Source organism: Aethalodelphis obliquidens, unplaced genomic scaffold, assembly GCF_003676395.1.
Source record: "Aethalodelphis obliquidens isolate GAN/ISIS:26980383/991018 unplaced genomic scaffold, ASM367639v1 scaffold8, whole genome shotgun sequence".
Taxonomy (NCBI): domain Eukaryota; kingdom Metazoa; phylum Chordata; class Mammalia; order Artiodactyla; family Delphinidae; genus Aethalodelphis; species Aethalodelphis obliquidens.
The window spans coordinates 56416686-56443153 of NW_020837952.1; the positions used below are offsets into that span (position 1 = coordinate 56416686).

Genomic DNA, 26468 nt, shown 5'->3' on the forward strand with positions numbered 1-26468 from the left:
CCCTCCTGAGGGCTGTCCCTTTTCTGCTGCCACTGCTACTGGTACTCTCTGTGGGAAAGCTTATTCTTTCACCAGAGCAAAAGTGGAGAGGGGTTAGATGTCACCGGGAACCTCCAAAGCATCATGCTAATTGGAAGAAGCCAGGCACAAAAGGTCGCATATTGTGTGATTCCATTTATATGAAACATGTAGAATAGATAAATCCGTAAACAGAACACAGACTGGTGGTTGCCAGGGATTGGCTGAGGGGAAGGGGAATGAGGAGTGACTGCTTAATGGGTATGGGGTTTCTGTTTGGGGTGATGAAAATGTTTTGGAACTCAATAGAGGTGGTGATTGTACGACATTGTAAATATACCAGATGCCCCTGGATTGTTCATTTTCTGTTATGTGGATTTCACATCAATAAATTATTAAAAAAGACGTCTGTGGGTTCCCATCAGATCAGTCCTCGCTGCCTATTGGCTTCATACAACAAACACTTCACCAAGTTTTAGAGAGGCCGCCCCCATCTCTGCTCTGTTGGGCTTTGTGGGCTGGGCTTCAGAGAAGCACGGTTTGTGCCCTGAGTCTCAGGGTCCCTTGTGAAAGATGCTTCAGCTTCTTTCTGAATCCCCCCTCACTGCAGTCCATGTGTTAGGTAGAAGGACAGATGTCATCCTGTCTTCTTGTTTGTTTTTTTCCCCCTCACCAGATCTCTTCCTTCTTTCTGTAGCCAAAGGAGAAGCCTATAGACTTTGATCAGACTCATCTAGATCCTGAATCTGATTTAGGGAGAGTCAGAATATGTGACATCTGGACACACTCTAGGAATCTCCCCCAAACACACACCCAGGTCACCCAAAATACACAAACCCCAGGATTTCTATAGTACCCACAGACCCTTCCCCAAGACACTAATTAATTAATTTATAATGAACTACAATGTTAAGGAAGACTGGATTCTTGGATCTTCTGGTTAGTACATTCTCTCCCTAGAAAGCTAGGTTGTAACTGGAAGGTTGCTTGACAGGCATGTAACTAGACCAATGTAGAATATTTAATTGTACCAGAGATTCAGTTTCTACCTTCTTTCTGGGAGCAGGGGAGGAAGGATTGCATTTCTTGATTTTCAATTATTGAATATTTTATCAGTTTAGAATCAGACTAAAGAATAAAAGAATATTCCTTTTATACTTATAATAAGTAGATGCTTTGTTCTTTTTTTTTTGGCTGCATTGGGTCTTTGTTGCTGGGTGCGGGCTTTCTCTAGTTGCAGCGAGTGGGGACTATTATTCGTTGCGGTGCACGGGCTTCTCATTGCAGTGGCTTCTCTTGTTGCGGAGCACGGGCTCTAGGCGCAGGATTCAGTAGTTGTGGCTCGTGGGATCTAGAGCCACAGGCTAAGTAGTTGTGGTGCACGGGCTTAGTTGTTCTGCAGCATGTGGGATCTCCCCAGACCAGGGCTCGAACCCGTGTCCCCTGCATTGGTAGGCGGATTCTTAACCACTGTGCCACAAGGGAAGCCCGGTGCTTTGTTCTTAAAAATTAGATTATAACTTTGTTTTCATCAGTCTTAGTTTAAGTTATGTTTTTATGACTTTTTTCTTTCTTCTGCTTCTCTTTGTTTAAAATCTTATTATATTCCGAATGATTTGATGTTAATGCAGGAATTTATCATAGTACTATGGTAACATAATTTGTGGTTTTCTGTTAACAGAAAGAAGTCAGGAAAGGTAACTGGTTTTGAGAAAAAGTGGGGCTTTTCTATAAAACGATACTGAAGTGTATCCATTTTTTAAAAAATAAATAATTCTTGAGCATGTGCTATTAGGGGATACACAACAATAAATAGAAAAGACGGGCTTCTTACTCTCGAGGTGGTTATGTTTCAGTGGGAGAAACAAATGTAAATAAAGACAGTAATTGTGGATTATGGTCAACACCATGAAGAAAATAAAATAATGTAATATAGGGTGACTGGGAGGACAAGCTTAGGTTAGTCAAGGAAGGCCACTCTGGAAAGGTGGCATTTCAGCTGAGAGGTAAAGGCCGAGGGAGCCAGTTGTGTAAAGAGCTAGAAGAACAGTATTCCAGACAGAAGAAACAGCTTCAAAAGACTTTGACCTCTTCCAAGAACTATCAAAAGTCCCGTGAGGCCCAGCGGTGATAGGAAGTTATACAGGGAGGCCAAGACCTTGCAAGAACTTGAAGGCCCTGATGTAGAATGTGGATTTATCTTCTGTCAACTGGGAAGCCATAAAAGGCTGTTAAGTTAGGGAGTAGCGTGATATGATTGCATTTTTAAAAGATCACTCTGGTTGCTGTGTGGAGAATGGGTCGGAGAGAAGCAAGAGTGGGAGCAGGGAGACCAATGAGAAAGAAGACAGTCGTAGTCAGTCACCCAGGTGAGAGAGAAGATGGATTAGCATCCTGCACTGACGTGGAGGAAGACAGACTTGAGGTGTATTTTGGTGGTAAAGCTGACATGACTTGAGGATGAACTGGAATACTTTTTTTTTTTTTTTTTTTGCGGTACACCGGCCTCTCACCGCTGTGGCCTCTCCCGCTGCGGAGCACAGGCTCCGGACGCGCAGGCCCAGCGGTCATGGCTCACGGGCCCAGCTGCTCCGCGGCATGTGGGATCTTCCCGGACCGGGGCACGAACCCGCGTCCCCTGCATCGGCAGGCAGACTCTCAACCACTGTGCCACCAGGGAAGCCCGAACTGGAATACTTTGCTTCATAAAATCGAGAGGCAAATTTCAAGAAAAAGGTAGAATCAGTACTGTCAGATGCTGCTAAGAAGCCAAGGAGATTGGTAACTGAGAAAATGCATCTGGATTTGTTTCTTGAAGAATTAATTAAAGAGAAGGGACGCAAGAAAATTTTCTGGAGGGATGGAGGCGTTCTATGTCCGATAGGGGTGTAAGTTATACAGGTATATCCATTTGTCAAAATTATAATTCTATAATTTACATTTACAATAAAAATTACAACTTTCCAGGTACAATTTCCCTGTGAAAACTGTAAAATAATATAATTAAATAGGGATGGAGAATGGATGTAAGTATGGCTGAAACAAGAATGACAGAATGTTGACGACTGTTGAAGCTTGGTGATGGGTACGTAGGGGTTCATTTGTATTTACTTTGTATGTACTTGAAATTTTCCATAATAAGAAAGTTTTTTCTTTGGCCCCTCTGCACGGCACATAGGATCTTAGTTCCCCAACCAGAGAGCGAACCTGCGCCCCCTGCAGTGGGAGCACAGAGTCTTAACCACTGGACCACCAGGGAAGTCCCCATAATAAGAAAGTTTTTGAAAGGAATTTATTAATGGTCTGCAAGAGTAAGAGGATGAGAAACTAATTTGATGGGTTAAAAAGAAATTAAATGATAAAAAAAAGTAAGAGTTGTGGCTGTAGTCTACTATCCAGTTGTAGGAAATTTAGAAGTAAATGAAGTGAGAAGGAGGCATTACTAGTTCAAGTGAAAGATTTTTTTTTAATGGAGGAGGCCCATGCATGTTTGAGAAAAGAGGAAAGAAATGAGTGGAGGAAGGCAGAGTGTGTTTCTGGAAGAGGTTCACCATGCTTGTGAGCTTGAAAGAAGCCCCGGGGATCGGTGAGGCCGGCCTTTGCTGCTGTGGTGGTGCCTGGGCTCAGGCCTGAACCCTGCCCTTCTGACTCCTGTCTGGTGGCGGAGAGATATTTAGAGGAGGAAAGAAAGAAAGCGGGGTTCAGCTTTTCTTCATGTTGCCTCTGGAACAGAAGTCATTGTTATTTGGAGAGTTTAGAGTGCACAATTAAGGACTTGAAATGACGAGTTTAGGTTTCCTTTTAAGGGGAAGTTTTGGAATTGCGTTTGTAGAGAAGGTGCTAAGAAATCTAATAAGTGAATGAAAGGGTCAATGCAGTTTTTAAAAATACCCATGTAAGTGTTGTACAAACAGAAATGAGGGATGCTTATGGTCAGACAGGACTGACAAAGGAAGTCTTCTTGGAGAATTTTGATGCTCCTTTTGAAGAAGTATTCTCTGAAACTTTGCAACATCTTCCATAGTTTTTTTTGGAGAGAGATGTTTGTTTAAGTTCAGAGATGGACTGGGGATTATATATTCTTCAAGAGTTGGGAGATGTACATTTCAGTCTCTTGAGTTTAGAGACTGTGTCTGTGCTAGAAAGATAAAAAGCAGAGGGTGGTTTCTGACAGTTGGCTGTAGGTTGGCCATAGATGAATCTGTAGTTACGTACAAGCGTTCTTTCCATTTTTCCTTGCTTATTTTTTTTTTTTACGTCCCTTTCCTCCCTCCTCTTTTCTTCTCATTAATTCTGCAAATACTTATTGAGCATCTATTATGTGCCAGGAACCGTGCTGGGTGCTGACACACAGAGCTGCCTCAGTGACCTGTGATTTTTCTTTCTTTTGATTATTGGAGCCGCAAGAATTTTAAATGGAAGCAAGAAAAAAGAATGTTAAATTTCACGTTAGTTTAGAACTAGCTTTGTTCCCTGAATGGTCACTAAATATAATTTTGTGTGACCTAATCACTTTCTCAAACAGAGTTCTGCTATTTTAATGAAAGCTTCTATTGTAAATGCTGAAGGACAGCAAGTTGACAGAGTTATTATTAATGTAAAACTTCAGAAGCCCCTGAATATATCCTTTGGAGGCACAGTGACTATTCCTTATATTTTTCCCAAGGACTACTTCAGGGCTTATTTAATTTCCCTGCTGGGTCTGTGAGAGAGAAACTTGAATAGAATTAACACAGTTACCCATGAATCTGTCTTATTGTTCCACATTTTCAGAAGTTAAGTATGAAAATTATGTTCTGTAAAAAAGTCTTTGATGCCGTATCAGAAATCCAAAGGTGGGAGCATGAACTTCATTGGCACAGTTCTCTTAGAGAGAGACTCATGTAACTTAATTTATTTAGTATTTTTGTGCTTATGTTGTCACATTAATCTAAAAACAGGTACTATTTTATCTGACATTGTGGCTTTGACTTTCTGAATGCAGTGATCAGTTTCTTAGTGCCTGGGCTAGCTATTCCATAGTGGGACTCTGTGTTACCAGGGCGTTTCCATTCTAGTGTGGATTTACTGACATATTTTGTATTGTAGCTATTTATTTATATTTTCCCTTCTGTTTTATTCCTTGTAATTAAGATATTGTTTAAAAAAGATATACCTTTGTAATCATTCAGTTAATTATTTAATTCTGTTAACCTAAACCTGTTCTTAAAAATAAAAGTTATATACGTTAAAACATACAAATACACACACCACCACTACCACCACCACAACTTATTATTAACTCTCATGACTCTGTAGTTGGCTGGGCTCAGTAGGGCCCAAAGTGGTGTCAGCAAGGGCTGCCATCATCTGGAGGCCCAACTGGCCAGAAATGTCCAAAGTGGGTCACTCACATAGCTGGCAGTCAATGTTGGCTGTCAGCTGGGAGCTTAGCTTAAGGCTGTTGACCCGAGCGTCAAGGGTCTCCTACATATGACCTCTCTACCTGGCTTGGGTTTCTCGCAGCATGGAGACTGGACTCCCAAGAGGGAACATTCCCAGCATGCAAAAGCTGAGTTATATTAAGGTCCAGCCTCAAAAGTCACACAGCTTTACTCCCCCTGCCTTCTGTTGAATTAAAGCAAGTCATAGGGCCACTCTAGATTCAAAAGAAGGAAAAACAGATCCCACTTCTCATTGAGAGGACTGGCAGAAAATTTAGGGTCATCTTTAATCCACAACACAGTGATATGAGTGTTGGGTGCTAGGTTGAAGAGGAGGTAATGGCAGAGACCAGGTAATTTTAGGCTAAGGAGTTTTAATAATAGTCAACAGATATCTTTTTTTAGATTTTATTTTATTGAAGTATAGTTGATTTACAATGTTGTGTTAATTTCTGCTGTACAGCAAAATGATTCAGATATACACACACACACACACACACACACACATTCTTTTTCATATTCTTTTCCATTATGGTTTATCACAGAATACTGAGTATAGTTTGTGTGCTATACAGTAGGACCTTGTTGTTTATCCATTTTCTATATAATAGTCTACATCTGCTAATCCCAAACTCCCAATCCATCCCTCCCCACCCTTCTATAATAGGCAACAGATTTTTAAAGAATGGAAGAGATATGTGCATTTTACTTTATGGTTTGCTTTCTTTTTTTTTTTAAGTGCATCTTTTAAAATTAATTAATTAATTAATATTTTGGCTGCATTGGGTCTTCGTTGCTGTATGCGAGTTTTCTCTGGTTGCAGCAGGTAGGGGCTACTCTTCGTGGCGGTGCGTGGGCTTTTCATTGCGGTGGCTTCTCTTGTTGCGGAGCACAGGCTCTAGGCGCATGGGCTTCAGTAGTTGTGGCACGTGGGCTCAGTAGTTGTGGCTCATGGGCTCTAGAGCGCAGGCTCAGTAGTTGTGTCACACGGGCTTAGTTGCTCCAAGGCATGTGGGATCTTCCCGGACCAGGGCTCAAACCCATGTCCCCTGCATTGGCAGGCGGATTCTTAACCACTGTGCCACCAGGGAAGTCCCTATGGTTTGCTTTCTTATGATAGCTGGTGTTGATGTAGAGGACAGACTAGAATATCTGCATCTTGACCCTCAAATTCTCTAAAAGAAAGAGAATCTGATTAGCCCAACCCAGCCTATGGACTGATTTCCATTGGGTCTTGAGTTCTTTGAGTAGGATAGCAGGGACCAGAGATGAGGAAGTAGATCCCATAAATGACATATGAGGGACTTCCCTGACGGTCCAGTGGTTAAGACTGCACGCTTCCAATGCAGGGGGTGCGGGTTCAATCCCTGGTCGGGGAACTAAGATCCCACATGCTGTGCGATGTGGCCAAAAAAAAAAAAAAAAAAAAGACATATGAATTGGGAGGCAAAACCCAGCATTCCTGGGTAAGTCTCTAATAAACACTGATATAATCTTCCATTATACATATTTCTCAGTGAGGATGGATTAGAATTCTTAGTTTCAATTCCACAGCTATTTCTCAGTTTAAATTTAGTATAATTTAGGTTGATAGTCTAAATGAATTCGTGTTGGCTTACTAATTATAGAGATTATGCAGCTGTAGGCTTGGATTTTTTTTTTTTAATAAGCAAAATCTAAGCAACTATAGTAAAGTTTATAATAAAACTGAGCAGTTGGGTGTTTGTAATCTTACTCTCTGTACTTTTTTCGTATATTTAAATATTTATAATAAAACAGTAAAAATGAATAAACTCTAGGATTTAAAAGTTATAGCTATAGATTTAAATGCCCATGTATCTCTATTAATTACTACAAATAAAAAATATTTATTGAATCAGGAAGTCAACATTTTAGCTGTAACATTCCCTTTATTGTTACTAAAGGTAACAAGTAAACTTAGTCTTTGTCTACAAAGAATAAAGTGATCTATTGACTGCTTTACACTAAAGAGAATTAAATGAGATGATTTAGACAGTCTTTTGCTTCTTTAAGTTCAGGATATTTCTACCTTAGACTGAATCTGACTTACCAAATTTATAACAGGATTTTATAGATTCTGGTATTTTAAGAGCAGACTGGGAAAGAAACCATGCAAGGTAGGTATTTTTCCCATTTGTTTACATAGCTGGCAAACAACATAATTTGAATTAGATTCCAGGTCTGTCTGACTCCAGAGACCACACTAAGTTCAGTACTCCATCCTGAAGAAGTCATATGGCAGAGTAATCAACTCTGTTTACTTATATCAGAGAAGCTTCCTAGAAAGTTCACCTGGGTGTAGAAGAATGCATATGAGGGAAGAGGGTGCTTTGTGCATTTTCAGAGTCATACACTTCTCTTGAGGAGAGGTGTTGGAGCATTGGGATGTGTGTGTGAGACTGTGAGACATGAGGTTAGACAGAATCCCATGCAGGCAATAGGGTACAGCTAGAAGGGGAGAAACTTGGTCTGATATGTGTTTTAGAAGCATCACTGTAGCAGCAGGGTGGAGAAATGGTTACAGACAGGGTTTAAAATGGATACAGGGAGACCAGGTAAGAGTCAGATTGAGGAAGGCTTGGAATCAGGCAATAACAGTGGGTCTAAAGAGGAGAGGACTAACAGGAGAAATGTTCAGAAAGAATGGGATGGCGGCACTTAGAGGCAAATCTGGAGTTTCCAGCTTGAATGATACATGCAATAATATAAGAGATAGAGCAAGGTTTGTTGTAGCTGTTGTTAACTATTATTGTTGTGGTGGTTAACTGGGTTATGTATGGAGGGTTTGGATTTTGAAATACTGAGGTGCCTTTAGGCACCCCAGGAGAAGATATTTAGTAGGCATCTTGGAACTCAGAAGAGAGGATATCAAGGTATATACTTCGGAGTTCTCAGCATATAAGAATAGATGGGACCTGGGAAATGAGAAAAGGTCCAAGTATAAGAACAGTAGAAACTAATTCAGGTTTGTGTCACTTTAGTACAGGCACACCTCATTTTATTGCATTTTGCTTTATTTTGCTTCACAGATAATGCGTTTCTTACAAATTGAAGGTTTGTGGCAACCATGCGTCAGGCAAGTCTATCGGCACCATTTTTTCAAAAACAGCATTTTCTCACTTCGGGTCTCTGTGTCACATTTTGGTTATTCTCATGATATTTCAAACTTTTTTGTCATTATTATATTCATTATGGTGATCTGTACTCACTGATCTTCAGTGTTACTGTTGCAAAAAGATTACAATTTGCTGAAGGCTCAGATGATGGTTAGCATTTTTTTAGCGATAAAGTATTTTTTAATTAAGGTACATTGTTTCTTTTAGGCATAATGCTACTGTACACTTAATAGACTACAGTATAGTGTAAACATAACTTGTACGTGCTCTGGGATACCAAAAAAATCATATAACTCGCTTTATTGCAATATCTGCGTTATTGTGGTTGTCTGGAAACAAACCCACAATCTCTGAGGTATGCCTGTATACATAAGACTTACCTTGGATATTTTTCTTTTCTTTCTTAACAGTTTTCTTAAGATATGCTTAACATACCATAAAATTTACTCATTTACAGTATACAATTCAAAATATCGGCTATATTTTATAATAACTGTAAATGGAAAGTAAACTTTAAGAATTATATTAAAATTAAAAAAATAAAGTATACAGTTCACTATTAGAACTAATAAATGAATTCAACAAAGTTGCAGGATATAAGATTGATATACAGAAATCTGTTGCTTTTCTATACACTAATAATGAACTATCAGAAAGAGAAAGTAAAAAAAAAAAAAAAAATTTAAAATCACATCAAAAAAGAATAAAATACCGAGGAATAAACTTAACCAAGGAGGTGAAAGACCTATAATCTAAAAACTCATTGATGAAGGAAATCGAAGATGATACAAAGAAATGGAAAGATATTCCATGCTCTTGGATTGGATCCTAAATCGTATGGAACCACAAACTGCCAAAGCAGTCTTGAGAAAAAAAAGAACAAAACTGGAGGTATCACCCTCCCAGACTTCAAACTATACTACAAAGCTACAGTAAGCAAAGCAGCATGGTACTGGCACAGAATTAGACGCACAGATCAATGGAACAGAATAGCCCAGAAATAAATCCATGTACCTACGTTCAATTAATCTATGACAAAATAGGCAAGAATATACAATGGAGAAAAGACAGTCTTTTCAATAAGTGGTGGTGGGAAAACTGGATAGCCACACGTAAAACAATGAGATTAGAACATTTCCTCACACCATATATAAAAACAAACTCAAAATGGATTAAATACCTAAATGTAATACCTGAAACCACATAATTCCTACAAGAAAACATAGGTAAAACACTCTTTTACATAAATTATAGCAATATTTTTTTGGATTCGTCTCCTAAGGCAAAAGAAATAAAAGCAAAAATAAACAAATGAGACCTAATTAAACTTAAAAGCTTTTGAACAGCAAAGGAAACCACTGACAAAATGAAAAGATAACCCACGGGAGAAAATATTTGCAAATGATGTGACTGACAAGCGGTTAATATTCCAAAATATATAAACAGGTCATACAACTCAATATCAGAAGAAAACGAATGACTCAAAAAATGAGCAGAAGACCTGAATAGACATTTTTTCAAAGAAGACATACAGATGGCTAACAGGCACATGAAATAATAACATTGCTAATTATTAGAGAAATGCAAATCAGAACAACAATGAGATATCACCTCACACCTGTCAGAATGGATGTCATCAAAAAGTGTACAATAACAAACGTTGGAGAGGGTATGAAGAAAAGGGGATCCTTGTACACTGTTGGTGGAAGTGTAAATTGGTACAGCTATTATGAAAACAGTTTGGAGGTTCCTCAAAAAACTAAAAATAGGGCTTCCCTGGTGGTGCAGTGGTTAAGAATCCGCCTGCCAATGCAGGGGACACAGGTTCAATCCCTGGCCCAAGAAGATCCCACGTCTCGGAGCAACTAAGCCGTGTGCCACAACTACTGAGCCTGCGCTCTAGAGCCCATGCTCTGCAACAAGTGAAGCCACGACAATGAGAAGCCTGCGCACCGCAATGAAGAGTAGCCCTGCTTGCCTCAACTAGAGAAAGCCCATGCGCAGCAATGAAGACCCAACACAGCCAAAAATAAAAACAAATAAATAAATACATAAATTTATTTTTAAAAATGCCTAAAAATAGAATTACCATATGATCCAGCAATTCCACTCCTGGGCATATGTCCAGAAAAAAATGAAAACACTAATTCGAAAAGATACATGCACCCCAATGTTCATAGCAGCACTATTTACGACCCAAGATATGGAAGCAACCCGTGTCCATCAACAGATGAATGGTTATGTATATATGCATAATGAAATATTACTCAGCTGTAAAAAGAATGACCCTGCCATTTGAAACAATATGAGAGGGACTTCCCTGGTGGCGCCATGGTTAAGAATCCACCTGCCAATGCGGGGGACACTGGTTCGAGCCCTGGTTCAGGAAGATCCCACATGCCACGGAGCAACTAAGACCGCCTGCCACAACTACTGTAGCCCGCGCACCTAGAACCCGTGCTCTGCAATAAGAGAAGCCACTGCAATGAGAAACCCGCGCACCATAATGAAAAGTAGCCCCCGCTCGCTGCAACTAGAGAAAGCCTGCATGCACCAACGAAGACCCAACACAGCCAAAAATAAATAAATAAACAAATTTATATTAAAAAAATGAGAGAATGTTATGCTTAGTGAATTAAGTCAGACAAAGACAAACAGTGTTATGATATCACTTATATGTGGAATCTAAAAAATAATACAACCTAATTTAAGAAAATTTTCATTTTGCCAGAAGGAAACCCTGTAGCCATTATCAGTCACTCCCCATTCCTGTTCCTCTTGACCTCAGGCAACCACTAGTCTACTTTATGTCTCTATACAATTGCCTATTCTGGCCATTTTATATAAATAGAATCATACAATATGTGTCCTTTGTGTGTGAGACTTCTTTCACTTAGTATGTTTTTAAAGTTCAACTATGTTGTAACATGTATCAGTACTTCACTCCTTTTTATGGCTGAATAATATTTTGTTGTATACATATATGATATAATATTTTATATACAATATATACAATTTATTATATATAATATTTTATTATATATACTACATTTTGTTTATCCATTCATCAGGTGATGGAAAATTGGGTTGTTTCCACTTTTTGGCTGTTACAAATAATGCTGCTGTGAACATTTTTGTGTAAGTTTGTATAGACATATGCTTTTCATTAACCAGGAGTGGAATTGCTGGGTCATGTGGTAACTCTCTGTTTTACTTTTTGAGGAACTGCCAGACTGTTTTCCAAAGCCGCCTCATTTTAAATTCCCACCAGAAATGTGTGAGGATTCAATTTGTCCACATCCTCACCAACACTTGTTATTGTATTTTTTTATTCTAGCCATTCTAGTGAATATGAAATGCTATCTCATTGTGGTTTTGATTTGCATATTGTGTGCTTTTTAAAATGAAAGTGCCCAAGGTCCACCCTGGACTTATTGAAACAGAATCTCAAGAGTTGGGACCCTGGAATTTATGTTTTACAAGCACCCCAGGTGATTCCTATGCTGGTTATAGGCAGACCAAAGCTGAACTAAGGGGCACTCAGAGGCGGAAGAACCAGTGAATTGTTAAAGTTCTCTCTGAGAGGTAAGGCACACGTGAACTTCAAAGTAGGGTTATTACGTCTGAGGAGGAAGGAAAGGGATTGGGTTTGGAAAAGACTGTGCTGGGGGGCCTCAACCCTTCACCATACCTTCACTGTATTTTATTTCTTTAAAAAAAAAGAGAGAAACCTGAAGCAAATATAACGAAGCAAATATGTTAAATCTAGGTAATGGTTACATGGGTGTGTTTGTTATTTTATTCTCTGTGCTCCCCCCCCCCACCTTGTAGCTTCAACACAGCTTATTCTTATTTCTGCCATATAGAATAAGGAAGGATAAAAAGTATTCTACAGACCACTCTATCAAATATATGATGACAGTTCTCATAAATTTCTCAAAAATCTTGAGTAGGTGGCCCAGGACTGGTATGGCCACAGGGACTCAGATGTCTTCTGTTTTGTTCTTTCATCTTCAATATGTTGCTTCCGCCTTATGTTTTGCTCTAGCCCCAACCATCATGTCTGGGCTCCATCCAGCAAAGAGGAGAAAACTTCCCTTGAAACACTTTGTGGAAGTTGCACATTCCACTGTGCTTATATTTCTTCGACCAGAATTTAATCACATGGTCACAATAAGCTTCAAAGGACTTTAGAATATGTGTCAGCTAAAATTTGTAGATTCCCTTGCTAAGCGAGAAGTGCTTCTTTGTGTGAGTCAACCACATTATCCAATACACGGCTATTATACTGGTCTTGCCCATCCTACAGTTTTACAACTGATTGTTTTGAATCTAAAGTATAAGACTTCGCAGTTTAAGGAGGTTTTTAAAAAGAGTAATTAATTCAATGAGGGAAAGGAAGATTTTTCAATAAACAGTGCTAGAGCCAATACGTGACCATATGGAAATATGTGAACCATAATCCCTGTATCATATACCATACATAAGATCTAATTTGAGATGGATCATAGACCTAAATGTGAGGGCTAAAACTGTAAAGCTTTGTTGGAAGATAACACAAGAAGTGTCTCTATGACCTTAGGTAGCTTGCAGAAAGCACTAACCGTAAAAGAGAAGTAGCTCGGTTGAAGTTCATTTTAAAAAAAGGGTTAAACTTTTGTTGATCAGCTGAAACCATTAAGAATGTGGAAAAGCTATAGACTGGGAGAAAACACTTGTAATACGTTTAACTAATAGAGGTCTCACATGTAGAATATATAAAGAATTTCTAAAAATTAATCAGAAAAGGACAAACAACTCAACTGAAAATGTGGACAAAAGGCTTAAATAGGCATTTCACAAAATAAGATATTCAAATAGGCATGAAAATAGGATATTTAGCATTCTTATGCATAAGGGAAATGAAAATTAAAACTGTAATGTGATATCATTACATACTCACTATAGTTCAGAAAGACTGACAGTGCTGTGTTTTGTTGTTTTTTTAGCCACGCTGCAGGGCTTGCAGTCATGACGAGGGACTGAACCCGGGCCACGGTAGTGAAAGCCCGGAATCCTAACCACTAGGACACCAGGGAGCTCCCACTAAGTGTTGATAAGTATATAGAGCAGCTGGAATTCTCATACATTTTTGGAAGGAGTGTAAAATGGTACAATTACTTCAGAAACTATTTCTCAAGTCTGTAGTAAAGTTAAATATACACCTACCTTATGACCCTGACATTCCATTCTAGACGTATACCCAATAGAAATGACTGCATATATTCACAAAAAGACTTACGTGAGAATGTTCATGGTAGCTTTATTTATAACAGCCCCAAATTAGAAATAGCCCAACTGTGTATCAACAGGTGAATAAATAAACATATTTGTTCAATGAAGTACTGCTAAGTTTAAAAACTGAACTTTTGATGCACATAAAACATGGGTGAATATCAAAAACATTATATTGAGTGAAAAAAGACAGACATGAAAGTGTACATTCTAATTATATAAAGTTTATGAACACGTAAAGCTCATCTATGGTGATAGAATAGTTACTTGGGGTATAGGGGGTAGAATTCAAGGGAAGGGGCATATAGAATTTTCTGGGGAGGTGGAAATGTTCTGTCTTGAACTGTATAGTTACATGGGTGCAACCATATCTAAAGTTTATTGAGTTCTACACTTAAGGATTGTATATTTTTCTGTAAGTGAATGATTTTCAGTAAAAACAAAAAACAGTGTTAGGAGCTTCCACCCTTCTCCATAGTCTGCTAAGATCATTTTGAATATTGATTCTGTCATGCAAAATATTAGCTGTCCTTCTCAGCTTTATATTTCAGGAAATATATATGTTTTCTTTTTAAACCATCTGGGGTACCTGGAATGGAGGGGGTGGTTGGAAAGGTGTAACATGTATAAAACGGATGGGATTTAGCAATTAATTTGATATGGAAGAAAAGGAGATGGAGAAATCAAGGGTAACATCAAGGTGTCAAGCTAAATGACTGGGAGGATGGGGATGCCATTGTCAAATAGGAAACATAAGGAAGAAAACAAGTTTGGGAGGGAACAGGATTAATTCTGTATCAAACATACAGAGTTTGAGACGGTGGCAAGCTATCCACAGATACCTGTTTGTCAGCCAGGTGAAAATACGGGGCTAGGGGCTGGAAATACAGGACTGGGAATCACTCACATTTTATAGTTGAAACTGTGAGATTAGATGGTATTGCTATGGCAGAATGTGAAGAGAGGTCCAAGGACAGAACCTGGGGACATAAATGTTTAGAGAGTAGAAGAAAGAGAAGCACAGATTAGCAAATTAGAGAGTCAGCAAATATTTATCGAACATCTTGCGCCCAGTTTATGATGAATAAGACATTCAAAGTCTCTGCCTCAAGGTGTTTGCATTCTTGGTGGGGGGAAGGCAGGCAACAAAACACATAAATAAGTGATCCCTTCAGATAGTGATGTGTGCTATGCTAGAGAGTGACTGAATGTGGAAGCTCTTTCAGTTGGGGTGGTCAGGATTCATTCATCGCTTCAAAGAGATGGCACTTGAGCTGATACCTAAATGATGTTGAGGGAAGCTTTCATGTAACAATGTGAGAGAAAAGCTTTCTAAGCCAAAGGAATAAATTCAGAGGCCAAATGGGCAAGATGGAGTATCAGGAACAGGATTTACCTTCCCATTGGAAATAACAGTTTTTAAAATATATGAAATGGGGGCTTCCCTGGTGGCACAGTGGTTAAGAATCTGCCTGCCAATGCAGGGAACACGGGTTCGAGCCCTGGTCCAGGAAGATCCCCATGCCGCGGAGCAACTAAGCCCATGCGCCACAACTACTGAAGCCCGTGTGCCTAGAGCCCGCACACCGCAACGACGATAGCCCCCGCTCGTCGCAACTAGAGAAAGCCCACACACAGCGATGAAGACCCAACGCAGCCAAAAATAAATAAATTTATTTTATATATATATACACACAAAATGTATTTGAAACAGTGGTTTTTCAAGACACTGGACATCAGGTAATGAAGGACAGTGATCACTGAGAAATGGAAAACAAGGTGAGTCCTCTGACTACCCCAGCGTACTGGCTTGAGAGAGAGCTTCCAGGCCGCAGTGCAGGGAAGGGGACCCCAGGCAAAGCCCAGTGGACCCTCTCAGTTGAGGCAACATTGCTGAGAGTCTGGGGAGACTGAGGCAGCCAAAGTTTGTAGGACAGAGTACTGGAAAGGAGAGAGCTGCTAAGAGAACTCTGGAGATTTGAGGAGAGCTCACCTGTGTATTCAGCAAAGTACTTTTTGGCACATACATGTGACTACTCAAGGCTGAGGCAGGAGGGGCACCCCTCCAAGAGGATTGGAAGGAACAGTGTCTAGCACTCAAACAGTGTCAGTAATCGTGCCTGTTTCTACAGCCTAGAAAACCTCGTAATTCATGGAGCATTACTAGTATATTCAGCAGTAGTACTGGTAGAGTTCTCATCGTAGTAGTGGGGAATAATTAATTAGCCCTAACTAATTATTAAGTCTGTCTTAACAAATTCTAAAAACAAGACCTAAAAGGAACAAACTGTTTCAAAGTAATTTAACTGCATGTCAGAGCAACACTCAAAAATATTTATAGGAATACAGAAATATTCAGGATCCAGCAAAAATTCTCAACGTCTGTTATTCAAAGCAAAGATTTTCAGGCATGTAAAAACCAGGAAAATACAAACATAGTGAAGGGAAAAACAAATCAATTGAAACCAACTCATAGTTGACACAGATGTTCAAAAAGTCAAGCAGAGACATGGAAAATATATTTTTTAAAAGCCCCAAATCAAATTTCTAGAGTTGAAAACTATAATGTTTGAGATGAAAATTATACTGGTTGGAATTGTGGCAGATTAGATATTGTAGAATAAAACATTAGTGAATATAAAGAATCACCAACAGAAACTATCCAACATGAAACACAAAGAGTAAAAATCGAAAAATTGAAAAGAGTATCAGTGTGTTGTGGACAACTTCAGTCAACCTAATATCCCTGTAATTGGAGTCTCTGAAGAAGGGGCAGTGTGGCAGAAAAATAGCTAAGAAATAATGGGCTCAAATTTTCCAAATTCGATAAAAGCTGTAAACGCACAGATTCCCAGATCCAAAAAGCTCAGCTGCACCTGAAGCATGAGAAAAATGAAGAAAACCACATCAAGGCACATCCTAATCAAATTACTCAAAACCAGTGATAGACAAAATCTTAAAACCGGAGGAAAAAGGGCACACTATTAACAGAGGAACAAAGGATTTCTCATTGGAAACAATGCAAACAAGAAGACAGTGGAGGAACATCTTTAAAGCACTGAAAGAAAAATCTGCTAACCTTGAATTCTATAACCAGTGAAAATATCTTTCAAAACTGAAGGCTAAATAAAGTCTGTTTCAGACATACAAAAGCTGAAATAATTTATCACCAGCATACCCTTACTATAAGTAATGTTAGAGGGAGAAGGAAAATGATGCCAGATGGAAATATGAATCTACACAAAGGAATGAAGAACTCAGAAAATGGAAACTACACAGCTTAAATATGTGACTTTCTTCCATTATTTAAATCTCTTTAAAAGAGAATTGATTGTTTGAACAAAAATAATACAAATGCATTGTGGGTTTATAGCATTTGTATCTGTGAACTGTACGAAAACAGTGGCATGAAGACCTGGTGGGGAACATGGTAGAATATTATTGTAAGATTCTTATATGTGAATTAGTATAATTTCACTTGAAGAGAAGAGAATACACTTGGCCCTTGAACAATGCAGGGATTAGAGGTGCTGACCCTCTGGGCAGTCAAAAATCCAAGTATAACTTATAGTCAGCCATCCCTATATTCGGTTCTCCATATCTGGGGTTCCTCTGCATCCTTGGATTCAACCAACTGGAGATGGTATGGTACTGCAATATTTACTATTGCACAGTTGAAACCCGTGTTGATCAAGGGTCAGCTGTACTTCCCAACTCAGTCTGTGAGGCCAGCATTACTCAGATAACAAAACTACACGAAGACATTGCAAGAAAAGAAAACCACAGATCAGTATCTCTCATGAACATAAATGCAAACATTCTAAACCTAATTTTAGCATATTGAATCCAATAATATGTACGAGGATACTATGTGAACACGTAGGGTTTATCCCAGCAATGTAGGGCTGGTTTAACATTCAAAAATCAAGGTGGGGCTTCCCTGGTGGCGCAGTGGTTGAGAGTCCGCCTGCCGATGCAGGGGACACGGGTTCGTGCCGCGGTCCGGGAAGATCCCACATGCCGTGGAGCAGCCGGAGCCTGTGCTCCGCAACGGGAGAGGCCACAACAGTGAGAGGCCCGCGTACCGCAAAAAAAATCAATGTGATTCACCACAATAACAAAGTAAAAAAGAAAAACTGTATGATCAACTCAACACATGCAGAAGAAGCATTTGACAGACGTTACATCCATTCCTGATAAAAACTTTCAGCAAAATAATAGAAAGGAGCTACTCAACTTGATAAAGGACTTTTATGAAAATTCTACAGTTAACATTAAGCTCAATGGAGAATGACTGAATGCTTTACTCATATGATGAAGAACAAAAAAATGGATGTTTGCTGTCTACACTTCTATTTAACATTGTACTGGAGGTTCTAGCCAGGGCAAAAAGGCAAAGAAAAGAGAAGAAGAGAGAGAGGAGAGAGGAGAGGAGGGGAGGGAACCAAAAGAGTACATACCTTGTGATTCCATGCATATGAACTCTAGAAAATGCAAACTAACCTATGCCGACAGAAAGGACATTAGTGGTTGCCTGGGGAGGGAGGGCAGGAGGGAAGGAAGCCCGCAATAGAGCAGTTTTGATAGAGGGAAAACGTAGAGGCAAAAGGGTTTTAAAAGTAGCCTGGGGCTTCCCTGGTGGCGCAGTGGTTGAGAGTCCGCCTGCCTATGTAGGGGACGCGGGTTCGTGCCCCGGTCCAGGAAGATCCCACATGCCACGGAGCGGCTGGGCCTGTGAGCCATGGCCGCTGAGCCTGCGCGTCTGGAGCCTGTGCTCCGCAATGGGAGAGGCCACAACAGTGAGAGGCCCGCGTACCGCAAAAAAAAAGGTAGACTGAACACGGTAGATTAAACCCAGTTATTAATCTCTGCTCCCTTCTAAACCTCCACTAAAATTACTTTTACAAAATGATTTCGGCAAGCATAAATCCACCAGAAAAAAAGTGAGTGGAAGAGGAGGTGAAGTAGATAAGAGACGCCAACGAAATTTTGGAAGCTAGAAAGCTTTTGGAGTGACCCTGAAAATGGCAGGTTTGGTTGAAGAATTTACAAGGAGCAGGGTCCCAGGTATCCTGCCCCTCACATCCACAGATGGATGTATAGCTATCCCTCTCCCACCCTGGCAAAGCAGGGGGCGGGGGAGGGGGAGAGAACCTAACTAAAAACAGAAGGATTAAATCAAAGTCACATACTAGGTGAGAATGTGCCAGCTCTCTTCCCCCATTCAGTCCCAGAACACTGGAAGCCAGGCTTATACCTGTTAGGCTGAGGATTGAAGGGGTACCTCTCTGGGCAATTGAACAGCCCAGGGGGGGGAAAAGAATATACAGATGTAGGCATCTGAGTATTCTCCCAATGAAATGGCCAGGTCCCCTCCTTATATCCAGGAAGCCAACCATGGGATAAGCAATGTTCCCCCCCCTGCCCCCCGGCTTCTCCACATACAAAAAGCACTTTTGAGCTCTTTAGGACTTAACCCTTAAAAATCAGTGGATAGCCGAAGATGACCAGACATTTGATAAAAACCTGTGAATGGAAGATAGTGACCAAACCAAAGATCAAAGAGGAACTTGGAGGAAACAGATTATACAGGGAGCGAAAGAAAATAAAGCAAACAAAATAAAAACACTCCATAATATCCTCAGAAATAAGGATCATATAATCAGGGAATACGAACAGGACTATTAAAAAGGACTATTCAGAGCACAAGGAAGAGCTCTTAAAATTAAACTGCAAGGGCAGGAAAAAAATTTTAATTGAAAGTATTGAAAGGTTACGAGAATCTCCAGAAAGTAAAATAAAAAGTCAAAGTGATAAAAGTACAGAGATAAAGAAGAAAATTAAGGAATGAGTCCTATAGACTCAGTACTGGGTAACAGGAATTCCTGAAGTAGAGAAAAGAAATGGGAGGGGATAAAATTTCAAATATTTAAATAAGTAGAGAAAATATCCCAAACCTGAAGAACTAGAACTTCTGGATTGCAAGTATTTACCCAGTACCAGCTCAATAAATGAAAGAAGGACCATACTTAGTGGTTTGCATTTTTAGAAACGTGAGGAAAAGGAAAGGATCCTAAAAGTTTCCAGAGAAGAAACAGGTCATATCCAAAACATTAGGATTTATAATACTATCGAATTTCTATCTAGCAACTCTGGGTGCTAGAAGACAGTGGAGCATGGCCTTCAAATTTTTGGAGGGAAAAACATTTACTAACTTGAAATTCTATATTTGATTATGTATGTGGGTAAAAATATTCTATATGTTAAATATATAAATAAAGTAAGGACTTTCAGTCATTCAAGATCTCAAAAAATTCACTTCCTGTATACCTTTTATTAGGAAATCATTGGAGTCTGTGTTCCACCTAAATCAGGAATAAACCATAAAAGAGGGAGAAAATGGAAACAGATGCTCCAGTGAAGGGGAGAGAGCAAGGAATCCCAGAGATGCAGGGAAAGAGTCATCCCTGGCAAAGTGTCAGCTATTTAGCAGCCTAGAGAGCAAACAATCTCAGCTGGAACAGGAGAAAACCCCTGAGCAATGCCTCCAAGACCGGAGTGAAATTGATAGATTACCTGAAGTGTTTGCACTTATTTAAGAGGAGTCTCGGGCTTCCCTGGTGGCACAGTGGTTGAGAGTCCGCCTGCCGATGCAGGGGACACGGGTTCGTGCCCCGGTCCGGGAAGATCCCACATGCCGCGGAGTGGCTGGGCCCGTGAGCCATGGCCGCTGAGCCTGCGCGTCCAGAGCCTGTGCTCTGCAACGGAAGAGGCCACAACAGTGAGAGGCCCGTATACCACAAAAAAAAAAAAAAAAAAAAAAAAGAGGAGACTCACAGCTCTGTTGGAGGGTTTGAGGGTGAATTAGTGAAAAATACATAATAAATACCAAGCCAAAAAAATTGAAAGAAAGTATAAGAGGAAGTAGTAATTGTTAGTTCCAGGGAAAAGAAAAAATTGTACAAGAAAGGAAATTATTCCATATGATCCAGCTGTATATGTTTTTTACTGAGTAATAGCACTGCTAGCACTGAATATTGATTTGAACAAAAATTGTGACTTATATTGGGAGGATATTGGGATATATTGGGAGAAGGGAGGTACATATGTGTTGGTGGGAGGAGCAGCAGAAGAGCGTGCTCAGTGATGAGAACACAGAAGTAATGGGGGTGTAGTTTAGTCTTTAAAGAATTTGGATAGTAAAGGGAAGGGAAAAAACAGGAGGATAGTTGGAGAGGATCACAAGGCCAAAAATAATTTTTCAGAATGGAAGAGATTATAAAATATTTGTAGCTTGAGGAGTTGAATTTACTTGAAAGGGAGAAAGAAGGGTTCCTTAGATAGTGAGATCCCAGAGAAGGCAGTGTGGTGTAGGTCATGAGTTTGGAAACAAGTGGTGAGGTTAACCTTGCAGAGCAGTCGGTGGGGGGCAAATGGGCAATGACACAGAGGTTTGTGATATAGTCATGAGAGAAAAAAACGAGGGGCTTTTGGGACTTTGTGTGGGATAGCATTGTCATCTTCAGAAAGGAAAGACTTAGGGAGGATGCTTAGTGGATGGGTTTAGAGTCTTTGAGGAGATAGAAAAGGTACAGGATAAATGAGTGAGGAGTGTGGTGTAGTAGGTCAGTCATTCAGCCCAGTTCTTAGCACCTAGAAGGCATTTGGCAGTTGTGTTGAAAGAATGAACAACCAACCAGAAGGGCTGTGTTAGAGGCTGTGTTTGGCGGGGTGGGGGGAAGCAGGTGAACAAAGGATCATAGCTGCCGGCTAAGCCTTACAGAGCTACTGGGAAGGAGCACCTGGAAGGGAGGAGGAAGAAGTGCCAGGAGATATCAGAAAATGCTTCCTAAAAAAAGTAACTTTCAGCCAGTCTTTGAAGGTGAAATGGAAGTTCACCAGAAAGACAGGATGAAGATGGGCCTTCCAGGCAGAGGCGCTGAGTGTCAGCACTGAGTGGAAGTTAACTGGTATAATTTGTAAAGGAACCAGTTTTGTAACTTTCTCCAGCTCTGCACTCCAGGAGCTGAAGAGAAAAAGAGAAGGGTTTGGCAAGACAGGAATGTCCTAAGGACAAGTTGGTGGTGAGCAAATCTAGGACATTATGGAGGAAAGTCACTGAAATGCCTGCGGGTGAGCCTCTGAATGGACTCTGAGGAAAGAGAAGAACCACAGAACTAGACCTGACCATGAGGACTCCTTACAGATTCGAATGGAGGCAGGGAGTGGAAGAGGCACTTACGGTCAGAGGCGGATTTCAGAATTCATGGACCTCGGTGTGGAGCGGTCCAGATGGATGGCAAGGCCCAGCATCGGGTCCTGCCCGTCTCCTCCCTGAAGCAGGAAGGAGATGGATCTTCTGTCTAGAATGGGTCTAGAGTATCTGATGCCTTTAAACTGAGTTAAGTGCCCTTCCTTCCTTGTTTCATTGCATTCTCACACTGTATTGTAATTGACTAGTTTTTGTTTGTCTTTCCCACCAATCCATAAGTTTTTTGGGAGGCAAAGACTGTCTTCTTCCCCATTACCTCAGCACAGCACCTAGCATGTAATATGTACCCAATAAATAATTTGTTGAACGAATGAATCGTAGTGGGAGAAAGGTTAGGTTATGGTGTAAGTTTTATGAGTAAAAATACTGAAGCTCCTGAAAATGAGGTCAAGGGGGAGGAGTGGTGGGGATCATCAAATTAAGTCCAAAGTGTTCAAGACATTTGTAGAAAAGAGAAATTAAGATGCGAAGGGACTGGAAGTGGACTTGAGAAAAACAGGAAGTGGCAATAAGGAGCAGTGATCTTTCTGGACCATTTTTATTGCCTTCTGAGATGATGAAGAGTGAGAAAAGGTGAAGGAGGTAGTATCTTCTGGGGAAAAGCATTTTAATTAATACTTAAAAGAATGAGCAGAAATATGAAGTATATGTAAGGCAGAAGACCAGGGCTTCTAGGCAAGAAGGTACATTATATGTAAAGGCACAGAGGGGTGAGGAGTTGGTGTGTGCTCCACCAGGGGTTCAGAATGGGTGAGTGAGGCAGGGGTGATAAAAAAGATCACTTAGGCAAATGAACTGAAATTTTATCCCTCAAGACAGGTGATAGAGCGCCATTGAAGAATTTCAAGGAGAGTGATGTGATCATGTTCGCATTTTACAAAGTCCATTTGATGGAACTGGTTTGGAGGATGGATTGAAATGAGATGGGACCCAGAAGCACAAAGACTAGTGAGAAGGTTTTTGTAGTGGTGAGACTTAGAGAAGCTGGCTTTAACTATGGCAGTTAAAGAGGATGAAGAAGGGGTAATGGGTATGAGAGCTGTTTGAGAGGTAGAAGCCACTGTACTTGGTGATTAATAGGATGTGGGGTTAAGGAAGGAAGGTGGAGAACCTATAACCTTGACTGTAGGTTTCCTGTTTAAGGATCTTGGTGAAGATGGTACCATTTACAGAGATAGGGGATATAAAAAGGAGTGGAAATTTAAGGCCAAAGATGATGTTTCATTTTGGACCTATTGGGCCATCCAAGTGGAGACCCAAATATGCAAAATATGAGGGCTGCAGTTAAAGATTTGAAAGCCAGTATAGGGGAGGTTGTTGAAGCTGTGGGGTTTTTTTGTTTGTTTGTTTTTAATTTTTGGCTGCATTGGGTCTGCGTTGCTGCACACGGGCTTTCTCTAGTTGCGGCGAGTGGGGGCTACTCTTTGTTGCGGGGCACGGGCTTTTCATTGCGCTGGCTTCTCTTGTTGCAGAGCATGGGCTCTAGGCGCACGGGCTTTAGTAGTTACGGTGCATGGGCTCAGTAGTTGTGGCACGCGGGCTTAGTTGCTCCACGGCATGTGGGATCTTCCCAGACCAGGGCTCGAACCCATGTCCCCTGCATTGGCAGGCGTATTCTTAACCACTGAGCCACCAGGAAAGTCCCAAGCTGTAGGCTTTTTGATTATTATTTCTCATTATTGTGCTAATTAGAAATGGTTATAGATAAGACTTTTTAAAAATAAATTTATTTATTTTCAGCTGCAATGGGTCTTCGTTGCTGCGCGTGAGCTTTCTCTAGTTGCGGCGAGTGGGGGCTACTCTTTGTTGCGGTGCACAGGCTTCTCATTGCGGTGGCTTCTCTTGTTGTGGAGCACGGGCTCTAGGTGCATGGGCTTCAGTAGTTGTGGCATGTGGGCTCAGTAGCTGTGGCTCGTGGGCTCTAGAGCACAGGCTCAGTAGTTGTGGCACACGGGCTTAGTTGCTCCATGGCATGTGGAATCTTCCCGGACCAGGGCTCGAACCCGTGTCCCCTGCATTGGCAGGCAGATTCTTAACCACTGCACCACCAGGGAAGTCCCTAGATAAGCCTTTAAAAAAAAAAAAACAACTAGTAAGCAGAGGCTAAGTCCACAAAGTAGAGCTCTTTAACTGGGGAGGATTTTTAAAGGTCAAAAATCAAGAAATTTTCATAATATATGTAAGTGGGAGAATAGCCATTCTTGTCTTTGAGAAAATGATTCCAAGGAACTTTAATAACTTTAAACAATGTGTCATCTTTTTTTTTCTAATTAAGGCATAACATTTATTTGTAGCGTTAAGTGCTTAAAATGTACAGTTCAGTGATTTTTTTTTCCGCCTATGTGTACTTTCTTGTAACCACAACCCAGATCAAGATCATCTCCAGCTCCTCATAAAGTTCCCTTTGCAACATTATAACCATGTTTTTTCTTCTAGAGGTTTAGATCACTGTGTAAATTTAGGATGGAAGAATCCTCCCTCTCCTTGGCAAAATCTGGTAGGCTGCAGAATCAGGAAGTCCGTAGAGAAGAATAAAAGTCGAAACCTGGTTTGAATTTCACATTATGCAGTATGTGTCTTTTATTATTCTTGCTTACACTTCCTCCAGTTTCTCCTTTTAATGGAAATAAAGTAAACCTCTCGATTTTTCTGTTCTTTTTGAAACGTAGCCTCTTGATACTATTCCATCTTCTCCAGTATTTCTGAGAAATGAAGACTGCAGAGGGTTGCAGAGCTGGAAAGCCTTTTGTTTTATTTGGGTTTCATTATGGTGTGTATCTATGTTACTGTTGTCTGTCTTCCAGATTACTAGGTTCTATAAGAAATGGACGGTATTTTTCTAAGTAGGGAATAATCCTTGAATACATCTGTTGATATCTATCTCCTTGAATACTTCTGTTTGACATTTTAAAATTATGCCTTTTGGGGAAGTTTTTATAGGACTGATAGTCCCAGTTTGTGGAGGTAGCTCTATCTCTGTACTTATCTTCCTTTATTGATCAGTAAACCATCTGGAATAGTAAAATGCTTTCTTTTTTCTTTGAAAATTTGTATTGAGAAATAAAACATACATATAAAAGAGAAAAGAAATACATACAGTTAAAAGAATAATTATAAAATAAATGCCCATATACCTACTACATAGGCCAAGAAATAGAATTTAACCATACCCCAGAAACCACCATGTGTCCCTTCCTGATCGAATCCCTCTTGCCCGACTCCCTAAGGTACTAATTAGCCTAAATTTTGTAATAGTTATTCCCTTTTCTTTATAGTTTTATAAACCATAAATATACATATATGTCTACATATACATATATATGGCTTAAAAATGTATATATTGGAATTTTATATTAATGGATTTAAACTGCATATGTATTCTTTTGTGACTTGCTGCTTTCACCTAGTGTTGTGTTTTTGTAACTCATCCAGGTTGAGGTGTGTTTCTGTAGTTCATTCATTTTCATGCAGTATAATATTCTATTGTCTTAAAACACTGTAGCCTATTTATCTACTTTATTGTTGATGAATGTTTGGGGGTTTTTTCCTGTTAAAAATAATGCTCCAAAAAACATTTTTGTATATGTGCAGAAGTTTCTCTAGGGTATGTACCTAGAAGTGCAACCACTGGTTTGTACAGTAAGTACATAGTCAAGTGTACTAGATAAGGGCAAACTTTTTAAAAGTAGTGGTACCAATTTTCCCTCCCACTGGGAATGGATGAGAGTTGCTGTTGCTCTGCACCCTTGTCAACACTTGGTATTGCCCAACTTTTAAATTTTAGCCAGCCTGGTGGTTGTGAAATGGTATCTCTTTGTGTTTTTAATTTGCATTTTGCTGATTGACAGGAGATTGAACATCTTTTCATAAGCTTAGGGCCATTTATGCGTCCCCTTCAGTGAAATTCCTACTCAATAATTTTGTAAATTTTTCTGGTAGGTTGTCTTCTTCTTACTGATTCATAGCAATTCTTTATTATATTCTGGATGCTAATCTTTTGTCACAATTATGAATTGTAAATCAGCATGCTTCCTTTTTTATTCTGCAAATCTGGTCACCCAAGCAGAGATTCCATAAGCAAACCTGGAGAGTGAAAACCACTGGCTGAGGCTTCTGTCCTAGGCAGTATAGTGAAATGCCATGCTGTTCTGTAAGCACAGGCCCTGGCACTTTGGAGTGATTGCATCTTAGTTACTGACTACTGCTGACTTGTGGTACTTGCCTTTGCAGGTGGAACAGGAGGATTTTGTAATGGAAGGGCATGGCAAGACTCCACCTCCTGGTGAAGAAAGCAAACAGTGAGTTACAGTTTATTTTAAAAGGGTCTTATTACAGATCTTCAGA

At 40.0% G+C, this 26468-nt stretch overlaps 1 protein-coding gene across 10 annotated transcripts in view; it reads left to right on the top strand.

Annotated features, from left to right (window-relative positions):
* The window catches only part of TNRC6B (trinucleotide repeat containing adaptor 6B), a 261927-nt gene that overhangs the window by 71044 nt on the left and 164415 nt on the right, over positions 1–26468 (top strand). For 8 of the 10 annotated variants that reach the window (XM_027107723.1, XM_027107726.1, XM_027107725.1 and 5 more), the window contains exon 4: positions 26355–26422. In XM_027107723.1, coding sequence (XP_026963524.1) covers positions 26355–26422 — 68 coding nt within the window. Of the gene's footprint in view, positions 1–13566; positions 13616–24560; positions 24694–26354; positions 26423–26468 lie in introns of all 10 variants that reach the window. The other 2 variants (XM_027107722.1, XM_027107721.1) reach the window with 2 other exon arrangements.